At 31.6% G+C, this 13,601-nt stretch overlaps 2 protein-coding genes across 2 annotated transcripts; one reads left to right on the top strand and one right to left on the bottom strand.

Moving 5' to 3' along the window:
* Positions 1-4,618: 4,618 nt before the first annotated feature.
* Positions 4,619-8,002, top strand: LOTGIDRAFT_165788 (hypothetical protein; the record flags this gene model as incomplete). Its single annotated transcript, XM_009062807.1, has 7 exons — positions 4,619-4,676; positions 5,076-5,263; positions 5,767-5,847; positions 6,275-6,331; positions 6,777-6,882; positions 7,289-7,425; positions 7,793-8,002. The coding sequence occupies 7 exons, from the start codon at positions 4,619-4,621 to the stop codon at positions 8,000-8,002; spliced, it is 837 nt and encodes a 278-aa protein (XP_009061055.1).
* Positions 8,003-11,614: 3,612 nt separating this feature from the next.
* On the bottom strand, positions 11,615-13,323 carry LOTGIDRAFT_234648 (hypothetical protein). The gene is made up of 3 exons (XM_009062806.1): positions 13,144-13,323; positions 12,462-12,633; positions 11,615-12,113 (listed from the first exon to the last, which is right to left on the bottom strand). The coding sequence occupies exons 1-3, from the start codon at positions 13,244-13,246 to the stop codon at positions 12,014-12,016; spliced, it is 375 nt and encodes a 124-aa protein (XP_009061054.1). The 5' UTR covers positions 13,247-13,323; the 3' UTR covers positions 11,615-12,013.
* Between the last annotated feature and the right edge of the window lie 278 nt (positions 13,324-13,601).

Genomic DNA, 13,601 nt, shown 5'->3' with positions numbered 1-13,601 from the left:
AGGGCTGCTATTTGTGCATTATCAAGGGCGTATCTGAGTAAAGCCCGGGAGACAAGGGGCTGCCAGAGGCTCCCATAAGCCAAGGAGAATGTTGAGCTCAATTTTTACTTCAAAATAAGACCTAATGGCCCTCTCCTTAAATATGCTACTGCGCATGCTTCTCTTGTCTCTGGGCAATGAGATGTAAAAGTGTCCTCATAAGGAGTTGTGATATATTTGGAAACAATTTAACTGTAAAGTAGAGTCCAAACAATTTCAATGCATGTAGGTCACAAGAAACCTTCAGAATGATTGTCCGTTTACAATTTGACCCCAAAAAAGCACAATTACTATCCAAAGTTCCAAGCACAATCTAACTAAATGGATAAAATATTTTGTATGAGTCCATCTAGTCACTGACCACAGAAATGAACTTTCTCTGATAGTTCAACATGAGCTTTGATGGATCATCTGAAGTTGTAATTGTCTGCCTTAGTCTGCCCTTTCTAAGCAGTTTGATTGTATTCTTGTCACATATACACAGCCTTGGACAGTACAAATATCAGCTGCCAGCTGGGCCATTATTATGAATTAAATCATGCCATCTTAAACAAAAATGTGTAGGATATTTTAGCAGAATAAGAAATGAATACAAGGTCTAAAACTATGTTGCGTTTTAACATTAATTTGTGGCAGATATCCCCTGCCATATTGTAGATTAGAAGGTGTATATTGGCTAAAACTTTTGTATAATTATAATATAATTTGTAAGCAAACTATGTCTATACACGTGATTCATTTGCGTTGAATTGATTTAGTGTCTTGCCATATATTACATTTAGTGGGTCTATTTCGGCAGAATAAGAAATAGGTATTTATTTTTCGTAATTCGGTGATGGTTGTTTGATGTTGATTTGTGGCACTTATCCCCCGCCATAATACAGTTTTGATCGGGTCAAGAGTTTGATTGGGTATTTATTCTATAATGCACTGATTTGTTTATAAACTTTTGCAAAAAATAATTTCATGTAGAGTCTGTCTATTTTTTTTAACTTCAATAAGGGTGAAATAGCATTCAGCTATGTTTTATTAATGATAAATAGTTGTGGTCTGGAATCAAAATTGTTTAGAAAGACTGGATATTGAAGACTAAATACATGTCAAAAAAAATCCGCATGGCTAAGTAGTAGAGTTTGGGACACTCACCGTAACAACCGGCTTTGGAAGGTAAACAGAAGAAAATAAGGCCGATTTTGATACAGGTATTGATTCGTTAACGTAAAAATACAAGCCCTAAAAGTTTATTAACATTGCTTTGTGGCTGGTGGGGAGAAAATAACGGGTGTGAAAACCGGTATTGGTAAGGCGATAAGCCCAAGCTAAGGACTGAAAGACTGAAGGAGTAAGCTCAAATTCAATGTTGTTATCCATTAGAATTTAGTCTATTGTACTCAAATCAAATGCTTTAGATCTATATAATTCGAATTTTATCAATTATTTTTAATGAGATTTGGAATATTAGCCTAAAAATGTTGATCTTGAACTTTCTTTGCCTTAATAAAATGTAAACATTGATTTATGATATGAATTTTTTTTTGTTGAAAGAAGTGTATGCCTATTTCTAACTCATGTAAACTTACAAAAGTTTAAAGTACTGTTTTAAAGTTGATATTCAAATCAAAATTGGCAAATTTCACTGTAGGCTACTGTAACAAATACAAACAGTAAATTAGCCTAGATCTAGTAAGTAAGTTTTTTATAAACGATTCATACATTAGGTTACAATGTACTTGTATAGACTTTGTACTCTTCAAACATGCCAACAAGGTGTGTATCAATCAATGCTAGAATAGAATTCATCCAGCTTTATTGTTATGCTGTACCGACTAGAGTCAGAGATTAGGGTGGTTGAAAGGTAACAAGGTGTTCAGGCCACACTTTTTGACCTTTCTTGATCGGTCACTCGTTGGACTTCTGCTGGCAATTCTCTTCTAATTTAGCTGTGAGACAAAGTGGTATTTTTCCAAGACATTAGAACAACTCTACTTTCTATTCATTTATGTATTAGCATTTTCATTTTTATAAATGAAACTAAGGGAACCCATCTTTAAGAGTTCTGGAGTATTAACAATTTACAGACTAATTTTCTAACTAAATTTGTTCGAAAGTAATTTGGATTTTTTTTGTACACAATAAAATATTTGGTAAATATTCTATTGATTTTAGCCTGTGATATATTATGGTAACAATCTTTAAAAAATAATTGAAGTTTCTTTACTGGCTCTAGGCAGACTTCATATATTTTAGTTATTAAATTTTGTTGAGTAAAGAAAAATGTGTTCAATGTTTTCGTGGAGATTATCCTATCTCTCTAGTAGTAAGTTTTCTGGCTTGTGGGTTGTTTTATTATGAATACTAAAAACAAAAATGTGTGATAAGAGTCATTAAGTTATGAACGAAACCCTTTGATTGATATGTTGATTTAATTATTTGATAGGGAGGTTACCAGTATTAAATATCCATTTATTTATATGTATTACATGATACAGCTGGTTAATTTTATATTTGTAAGTTCCCAGTACAAAATCCATGGTCCAAGATTCAAAGTCTTGTTTTCGATATTTTTTAGAGACTGCCTTGTGGCAGGAAGAAAGAGACTACAATAAAAATATATATAATTGATATAATAAATGACTTAATAATAGTAAAATTGGACAAAACAAATTGATATAATTTACAGTGAAATAATATTTATAAGGATTTATAAATGAACAGAACGATAGTAATTAAAACTAGTGAACGCAAAAAGTTATAATATGGAAATTGTTGAAATATTGCAAAAAGTATAATATAGTTAGTGGATATATATCGTTGATGTCACAAGAAAAAGGTTGTAAGTTGAGTTTCTAAAAATTTTCACTGAGATAGATGTACAAAAAGTTTTGAATCATAGCCACTGAACAGATTTAAACTTTATGTACTAGTAATGAAAGTTTTTAAACCATTTTTGAAAAGTTGCGTAATATAATTATCAATATGATAATTTTATTTTACAGCAAAGTCAACATACAACAATTTCACGCAAAAACATATTTGTGTCCAAACAGTATGTCACCTTTCAGAGATCCAATACGCTTAGGGACAGTTGCGCCTGTTTTTTACCAATTGTACCATTGTCTCAGAAACGTCAGCTTTCTGGCCAAGCCAGTCAGTAAAAGTGTTCACTGCTCACCATCAAAATTTGAGCCTTGAAATCTATGTGTGTAAAGACATCTATAGAAATGGGAAAAGAAATTCCTGAAGTACTTCTGAAGACTAATTACATATTTTCAAGATTTTGTCACATGTCATGGCCAACAACAACAATCACTGTACCTTCATTCTACTACTAGGTTCATTTTTAGATCACCTTTGTTCAATTTTCTGATCATTTGTTGTGACACCTTTAAGCCTGCAACAATGTTCAGACAAGTTTCATGGTAGGACAGAAATCAAAGGAAAAATGTTATATTTTAAGTCAAGTGGAAAAGTCTTTGTTATTGTCCTGTCAAGTGGAAAAATTATTATACAGTGTTATTGTACAGTCAGAGAAATCAGTTAGTGTACAGAAAAGTGAAATCTATTATTGATGAAAAATATCCTTTTATTGTACAGTCAAGTGATAAAATCTCCTCTTATTGTACAGTAAAGTGATAAAATCTCCTTTTATTGTACACTCATGTGAAAAAATCTTATGTACAGTCTAGTAAAACATCTCCTTTCATTCTATGTACAGTGAAAGATATCCAGTTATTGTACAGTTAAGTGAAAAATTTTCCATTTCTGTACAGTCAAGTAAAAAATCTCCTGTTATCAATTGAAAAATCTGTTATTTTACAATTGAGAAAAATTGTCTGTTATTGTACAGTCGGGTGAAAAATGTCTCATCATCATTATTTAACCTTCAATCTATATGACCTTTAATGTTATCTTCTATGTTATGTCACTGATATGTGTTAATGAACAAACAAAACTTATTTGACTACTATTTTGGTTGTAAATACCTTGAAAAAGGGCAGTTTTAATGCAGGCCAAACTTTATATTTCAACCTTAGGTACCAAGCAGGGTATGCGTACTCTTCTAGACACTTGATACCACTTTTCATAATGAAATATTCCTCATTTAAGATTGATTATTTTGGATTTGAGATTTGCTGTTCAGATCATTAGTACTGTACTGGTACTTAAGCTGTGTTTCTTTTAAGTTGTTGAATAATGGTCAAACTTTTTAAATTTATTTAACATTTTTAGAAAATTTTATTTGAAATTTTAAATGCCTACATGAATGAACATTTTTTTGCTATCAGAAATTTCTTTCAATCAGTGAAGATTTCTGGAAAACTACATATTTATTATGTTAACATTTTCAAGTGTATTTTTGATTGGTTAGATAATACTAACATTAATGCTTTTGTGTCAATATGCCATAGCACACAATTTAAAGAAGAATCGCATCAGATCATGGTTTGAAAGAGAAGTACCCTGCACCAAAAATGGGAAGTGAAACATCCAGCTCTGCATCAGATTGAGAAAGCTACACCTATCAAATTTTTTATTTCAGATAATTGATTAATTGGGTACTGGCAGAGATTGAAGCAATATGGCCAACCTGTTAACATCAGCTGTTAGAAGTTATGATGAATTGATGACCAAAGCCGGTTAGTATCTTAATATTCTTAAGGGGTTTAAACACCAGATCTGACTTGACAAGGTTTGACAAAACAAACAAATAGAAATAATTTAAATGCATTAACTAAACATACGGGCTGCTGTCCAACACAACATGGCATAGCATTCTCCAAAACTACAACGCGAAATAGGAAATGGTTTAGGAAGGAGGCTGGCCCTGTTTTTTCCAAAACAATTATCTGATCATAAGTCTGTTGTCAGAGTAGTTCTAGCACTTTTTCTAGCGTTTTTTTGCTTATGTCCAAAAAAAAGATAGGTTTTTGCCAATCAGTTCGTCTGGAGTTGGTTCCGTTTGATGTCAAAACAGAGTAAAAATATTTGGTGCTCTTTTGGTGCAGCGTTTGAAGTAATAATAATCATTTTTACAGATTCTAGAGTTGAAGGATGGACTTTAATGTCATCACCATGGCCAAGTTTATTTATATGTCTAGCTTATTTTATTATTGTTAAACTGGGACCATCATTCATGGAGAAGAGAGAACCAATGAATTTAAAGAACGTCCTAGTTGTTTATAATTTTGCTATGGTTATATTATCAGGGTATATCTTTGTTGAGGTAAGTAAATACAGGAGAAGTTATTAATTAAAGGGACATGTTTGCCATTTATTCCACCAATTAAACTGTAGTCTCAGAAATGGAAATTTTTAGCCGAACTACTCAGTAATAGTGTACACAGCTCACTGTCAAAATTTGAGCTTTGAAATCCATGTGTGTCCAGAATTAACCGTGTTTGAAGGTTAAAATGATGACTACGCCACATAAAGAAAAGACATATATGAAGTGAAATTTGAAGGGACTGCGATTTTTGTGCAGTTCTTTTACTTCTGAGGACTATTTACACATATAAAGACCCAAATCAACCTTGAAAAATGGTTACCCATGACCTTTAAAGGATTATAATTCTAGTTTCAAATTTGATAACATGTTTTAAAATTGTATGAATTGCACTCAGTAATATATCAGTATCAATATTGTCAGATTTTTCACAATATTTAATTAATCTTATATTCATATAGCTCTAAAATATAAAATAATATAACTTCATTATATTTTGATAGTTTTTGTTATCTGGTTGGATGACTGGTTATAGTTATGGTTGTCAACCTGTTGATTATTCACATTCACCTAAAGCTTTAAGAGTAAGTAAATCATATTGATCTTTGAGATGAATTTAAATAGTTGATGGTAGATCAAATGAAAAATAATGAAGATTAACAGAAGAAAACTAATCTGACAGCAGATCTAGATCCCCTATTCCAAATTCTCAGTAAAGTATTTGTTCCACCCTAGGTATCTAGGGTGTATTTAGAGGGTAGACTATTGGGCTAGGGCCTCCTCTTCAGGCCTCTGAAAGGTCTTTTTTTTGTAGTGAAAATTACCTCCTTTCAATGCTCAAAATTAATCTCAGGCCATCTGAAATCTGTAGTCGACAGAACCTGGCCTAGGTGAGACCCTTGTCATTTTTGGCTTTTTTAGCTCTTGCACTTTAAATCCATGATCCGATGACATTTTTCTTTGTATTGTGTTCTGTGGAATTTCATTTAAATTTCTTTTATTATTTTACAGATGGTTAATGTTTGTTGGTGGTTTTATTTTTCTAAGTTTATAGAACTCTTTGATACTGTAAGTTTGGTGTAATATATTATATTTTTGAAGGGTTCCCCTCAAAAGCTTATAGCTGCATCAGTAATTTTCTTGTCTTGAGATGGGGCAAGTAACTAGCAGACGACAATCTAACTCACTTCTGACTGAGCTAACTCTGAGGAAAAGCTAGACATTGAAATAAGAAAAAATTCAATATCTTACTGAAAGGCATTTTCACAATGTCAGGCTATTGTGAACTGCTTCTTATACCTTGACTACAATAGCCACTATTATTGTATCGCAGAAATCTGTAAATGTAGCTCTGAAGGTATAAGACAAAGTTCGTAATAGCTTGAATTAGCCCAGATGGTGCAGAAAAGTACGTAAAACTCCATTCAACTTTATTGTTATTCACATCCATAAAAAATTGTGTCCCGGTTGAAAAATTTTGTTCTTTTTATGACTTCATCTGATTTGTTTTCAGGTTTTCTTTTTGTTACGTAAGAAAAACAATCAGGTTTCCTTTCTACATGTATTTCATCATGGTATTATGCCTTTCTCCTGGTGGTTTGGTGTCAAGTTTGCACCTGGTATGATGATATTTAATCTATTTTCCTTGGGAGCCGTAGTGGCTCAGTAAGTTAGACGCTTGCCCTCTAGTTCCAGGGTTCAATTTTCGCATAGGTCTAGACAATAGTTTCAGATATTTCTACCTGGTTTCCACCTGATAGGACAATTAGGCCCTGTATGTTACAGTTTGTGCAGTCAATTGGAAATAGAAAAAGTGCAGACTTCTGCCGCTTTCAAAATATCCCTCATTATACACTGCATGGCATTGTCCAACCTCATTAGCACAAATAAGAGCAGAAAAGTAAAAAACAATTTTTTATCTTGTATCACATAGTCTTTTATAAGACATGACATGAAAGTGAGTTTTAACGGCTAACTTTTCTAATCATCAGAATTTCATTCTTTAATTTAACTTTTAAATTTCAGGAGGATTTGGAACATTTCATGCATTATTAAACAGTTTTATACATTTTATGATGTACACATATTACGGTTTGGCTGCACTCGGTCCAGCCTTTCAGAAATATCTATGGTGGAAAAAATACATGACCAAAATGCAAATTGTAAGTGTAAAAATACTTTCAGATCTAACTTATATTGAACTTTACATGCGAGAAGTAGATTAAAATAAGAGCTACAACTGTCTCGGAGTATATTTTGAGATGGCATCTTCAATGTACTGAACAGACAAAAGCCATCATTAGAAGTATTCTTACAACTGAAAGAAAGGAGATAACTTAATCTTTCAACGATCTTGTCTACCAAACCTGTAATTCATTTTTCTAGAGTTATCGGCACCAATTAAGGCTGACTCAGAAAGGAAAAATGACGTTCACCAAACTTTCTCATGCAGACTTTAAAAACATAGATTTAACCCTATGACTCTTTAGTTTGGAAATTTGTTCTAAAATTGTTTTTGTTTTTTTGCAGACGCAGTTTATATGTGTGGTCATTCATTCATCTCAGTTATTATTTATAGAATGTAATTATTCCATGATTTTTGTATATTGGATAGGGCTGTATGCCATTATATTCTTAGCCCTCTTTGCTGATTTTTACCGTAAAGCATATCAAAAGAGTTCACAGAATAAAAAAAGCAATGGAATAACCAAAAACGGTGTGAAATCCAAGCACAGTTAATTATGTAGGTTTTTTTAAAGAAAATGATTTGTTATTTAAAGGAGCAAACACATATTGAAAAGCAAAAACATTGTTCAAAATAGAATTGTTAGTTGGATATGGCAGATTATATATCAGTTCCACCTAATCTTGACCATTATATATAATCATTAAGTTATTTTTTTCCATCAATGATAGGGGATCCTTTGATTTTTCCGAGCTCTTTGTTATGTGTGACGATTTCAGTCCTTACTCAACACCTAGTGTTGCTGTTGTTTTATGTCATCCATATTTTATGTCATCTTCACACTGTCAAACTATTACGGACTGTGTCTTATACCTTGACTACAATAGCCACATCTCTTTTATCACTGAAGTGAGTTTATGTAGCAATTTGGTTGGATTATATGTTAAGAGATACAGCCAATTGTAATTTTTTTCATCTTTCTGCCGATAGCTCTGATTGGCTGGATCGCAGGTGTATAATCGAATCAAATTGCTGCATTCAGTGATACCAGAAAGGTGATTTATGAAGTCTGTGACATTGTGACCATCAGAAGTTCAAATGCAAAATTGATTGTTCTGATCTGTTGAAAGGAAAACCAATGGTAACCAGTCACTTTGTTATCAAAATTGCAGATAAACTCACAAAAAAATGTCTTCACTCGATTGATCAAATTGTGTAATAAAAAATTGTCTTTTGATATAAGGCATTATATTATCTTATTTTACATATTTTGATTGTTAATATTTAACTAACAGTAATAATGTTATTGAGGTTAAACTGCAATGTTAATTTCTGCTCAAAATAAAACTGTGTGTTTTGTGTGGAATAATCATCTACTAAAATATTGTTAGGTAGAGAATAGTAAAGGAATACTACCTCTTAAAATGGACATAACATTCTCAAACTTGGTCAAAAAGAGTATAATATTTTTCAGTTAATTTTACCAGGTGTCATGACTAAAGAATAGAATCTCTAAATGAGACGATATCTCCATTAAACTAAATAACTATTGAAAAACGCTTTTAAGCATGTTTCAATATTACTTAGTTTAATGAATAATTACTTATTTTAATGAATAATTACTTAGTTTAATGAATAATTACTTAGTTTAATGGATTTATTGGAATTTAGAGGGGATTCTGTTGTATAGTTAATGACACCATGTAAGTCCACTGTATAACAAAGACTCATATTGGCAAAGTTTAAAAATTTCACTTTTTTGGCTCTTCTAAAGAGGTAGTATCCTTTTAAAGTGTTATTATATGTTTTGTAATTTATCCATCATATTGCATGCTAGTTAGTTGTATTATATATTCTGAATTATTACGTTACACTATGCCAAAAAGTATCCTGAATTTTACCTTTAAAAAGATTGTACAGAGGTTTTCTCAAAGTTTTATATGTATATGGGACACTGATAGCATCAATTTGCATCATTCCAAATTTCAATGAGACATCTGAGGTGCCTACAATTCCACAAAAGCTAGGTGTTTGATGATGTCACCTTTGTGTTTTATGATACTAGTTTTAGTGGAATTGCAGGAACAACAGACGTCTGACTGAAAATTGGAAAGATGCTATCAGTGTCCAAGATTCACACACAAAATTTACAATCCCTTTAATATTTCTAAATAATTTTATGGTCAGTTAGTGATTTATAGCTAACATTTAATTGAAGTTCTATACATTTTTATTTGGAATGGAGAAAGTTGATGAAAAATAAAATGTTTTTCAACCCTCAGTTGTCAGGATAACTTGAGATTTAGAAAATCATGTTTACCTTATTGCTTCAGTTGTGTATCTTTTTATATAATATAGTATTTAAGATATTTTTCACCTTTTTATATCACATACTTCTGTTTAATAACCTTTTATAGTTTTTCTTATTTACTTTGTATATTTCTTGATTTCATTTCTCCCGGTGCATTTTTTAAAGGGACAGGTTCCCCATCGTTTGAGGCTTTGAGCTAACCAGTAATGGTGTTCACAGCACCGTTGAAATTTGTGCCTTCAAATCCATGTTTGTTCAGAATTATCCATGGTTGAAAGTTAAAATGACGACTTGTCTTTTCTTGAGACGCTGATATATACAAAAGACAAATTTTATAGAAATAGAAAGTGAAACTCCGAGTTTGAGGTATATTTGAAAGATGTCAGATGTATCTTGTAATTGTACATGTCTGATGTATCTTGTAATTTCTACATGTCTGATGTATCTAATAATTTCTATATGTCTGATGTATCTTAGTCATAATTTTTATGTCAGATGTGTCTTAGTTATAATTTCTATATGTCTGATGTATCTTAAAATTTATGTCAGATGTATCTTAGTTATAATTTCTATGTCTGATGTATCTTAAAATTTCTATGTCAGATGCATCTTATAATTACTATATGTCAGATGAATCTTATAATTTCTATATGTTAGGGGTTAAGGATTTTATGTACTCTGAGCCAAAATAAACAAATATGTCAAATTTTAGTTTTGAATAGATCTGACATAATACAGAATTGATTTTGAAGAATTATATCGGTTGCTTTCTGTTTCATATGAATGCTGTTTTATTTATATTTTTGATATAATTTTTGACCAAGCTTTTTTATTTTTCACTTTGTTAGCTTTTTTAAATATTTTTCCTAGTGTTAGAATTCTAGTCTAGGTTGGTATATTATTGTCAAGCATCAAGATTGGATTCAGAACTATTTACTTACTTTCAGTCCTTATATTGACATTAATAGCAATGATTTTTCTGTGTCATTTAGGTGTAAAGACAATCTTAACATAATTTACTTAAAAAAAACTTAAGTTGATCAATGCTTAACCATGTGCATCTTCTCTTATACCTTGACTTCAACAGCCACCTTTCGTGGAATTTTGTAAATGCAGCGATGGTTAGGTTGTATGTTAGCAAATACTGCCAATCAGAGCCCTCAACAGAAATTCTGTAAACAATGTTTACAGTCTTTCTGTCAAGGACTTTGGGCTGTATGCTTTGGCGTACAATCCAATCAAATCGCTGCATTCTATCATACAAAAAAGGTGGCTATCACAGTCAAGGTTTAAGATAAAGCTAGTAATAACTTAATGCACCTAGTGTTTCGCTAAAGGGTATCCACAGATTTGGATCGAGTAAATTTGAAAGCTTTGTGTGTCTTATTGAACATATAGGGGTAGAGATCATATTAAATAATAGTAATGAAAATAATCAAGTGTTGAATTCTTTGTAGAAACATTGTGTTCAATAAAAATTGTGTTAACCAATTTCGAAGGAAGAAAGGCTCTTGTATCCATCCCAAATAGCTACCATCGTAGACAGATTTCCAACTACATGTATGAATCTGAAAGGGACAGGACATTCATTTGACCAGTCTTACATTAGTCTCTGAAACTTGAATTTTAGCTAAGCTAATCAATAACAGTGTTCACAGCTCACTGTCGAAATTTGAGCCTTCAATGTCATCTGTGTCCAGAATTATCTGTGTTTGAAATATAAATAAACAACTCAGTCTTTTCTTGAGGTATGTTGTAGGAATTAAGTGATTTCCGTACATTTCTAGTACTTCAGAAGACTATTTACATATATTCAAGCCCCAATCAACCCTCAACTTAATGCCATGATTAGATTGTGTAAGGTTTTGATTTATTGAAAGAGATAAAAAAAATCCGAACTTGTCACACTAAAATTTAATTCTCTCAAATAATTTTACAATTTCAATCATATAAACCTACACCTGGTACGTTGTCCTTTTTTCCATAAGTCCTTCAAATGTATCCAAAAACTGCTCACATTGATATTCAAATATAGTCCAACAAAGGTATTAGTGAACAATCAGAGATCAGAGATCAGATATGGTTTTTAGACTAAAAGGTAATGAACCTATAAAAGCCATACTTGTGTGTTCAATTATCTTCGTAAAAAAAGGCTGCATGTGTTCATGTTTTGAATCATCTCCAGATGTGGACAAATATATTTGCTGGACTATACATATTAACACAATATTTGTCTCATTCAGTTATTTGTAAATTAAATAGCCTCCACAGAACTATTAGCTTTAGCTTGAATTCTCCTTTTTCTTTCTAATAGTCTTCTCTCTCTTTCGTGTTCTTTATGTCTTAAAATTGCACTGAAATAGAAATCAAATAAGTAAATTTCTAGTCTATTAAGTGGGGAAAAAATGCATCAAATCAAAATCTAGTACTAACAATATTTATCACACCATCCATTCAATCATAGAATTTCTCTGATACCAATATACAAAAACATATAAACTGTTCATAACAATAGTAAACTGGCTTTTGCTATTGCAGACAAAATTTGATAGTACTATTAAAATATTGTCCTTAATTCCGATACTTATTAATCACACAAGCAAAAACATTATGTTATAAGCTTATTTATGACATATACATTTTTCTATCGAAAGGGGGTGATTTTTCAGGGGAAAGTGATATCAAATAAGCTGAATACATACTCTGCTTTGTGGCAGTCTTCTAAGTGATGCCACTGTGCATTACAGGCCCATGTGTTGAAAAAGCTTTGTTTTGATAGACAACTTTGTAAAGCAACATATTTATCAACACAATAATCACGGTACATTAATGGGACCAATGCATTGTCCATTTGGTCCTGTGTTAATGGTGCAACTGAAAATATAATAAAATAATAATATAAACATTAAATTCACATGAAGAAGGTCTCATCAACAAATTCAAACTTGACTGAGATATCATCTCATCAATGTATACCCGGTACATGCACACCAAGTATCATCAAGATCGGATAAAAACTATACCCCTTATTGTGTTTACAAGCCAAATTTGATGTGTTTTTATTAAGTCATGGGTAATAAATCAGAAAAGGTTCACCCAAACCGAGATAAATCAAACTTAACCATCAGCATTTTACTAGGTGGTAGAAAAGATCTTTCCATTCTTGGACAGTCATTACTCCAAGACTGGATCTACTGCCATACTATTTTTTGGTAAAACGAATGTTGCTGATATTTGACTTAGTCTTTGTTCCAAATGAGTATGACAACTTAAGATAGTAGCCTTGCTCTTAGTAAGTTTACAAAGTGACAGTTTATTAGAAATAGGCCTAATAAAATGGGTTTGCTTTTTCGATATAAATCAGAAGGCACAAGGCAGTCGTACCTCTTTCCTTTCTACCATTGGGAAAACCTATCATAGGATCATTTGACTGATCCTTTCTATAATCTGGAACAACTGTATCCGGAGAACTTGATACTTGCCCCATGATGGCAGATACAAGTTAAGAGCAACGAAAAGTCAACAGACTTTCAGAATCGTTACCCTTGTCCTTGACCTTCGGTGATGTACCTTATAGACTAACAACAATTCGATTCTTTTTTAATAATGAATCTTTTGGTGATAAATTGGGTAGTTTTTTAGATAAACTTTTAAGGGAGAGATAAATTTTTAATTTTTAATTTTATCTCTAAATAATTTTGCATTGTTTTATCAAAATAATTTTGAGCATCGTATTTGAACTAGTCTTGATTACTAAGACACACTCAGGGACTAAAATTAAAATTTTGCATGACTTAAAATGTCATGAGTAGAAAGATATAATTAAAGAACAGCCACTAGAA

The sequence above is a fragment of the Lottia gigantea genome, assembly GCF_000327385.1.
Source record: "Lottia gigantea unplaced genomic scaffold LOTGIsca_53, whole genome shotgun sequence".
In the NCBI taxonomy this organism is placed as follows: Eukaryota; Metazoa; Mollusca; class Gastropoda; family Lottiidae; genus Lottia; species Lottia gigantea.
The sequence above is the reverse complement of the archived record's forward strand: the minus strand, read 5'-3'. Positions and strand labels throughout refer to the sequence as shown.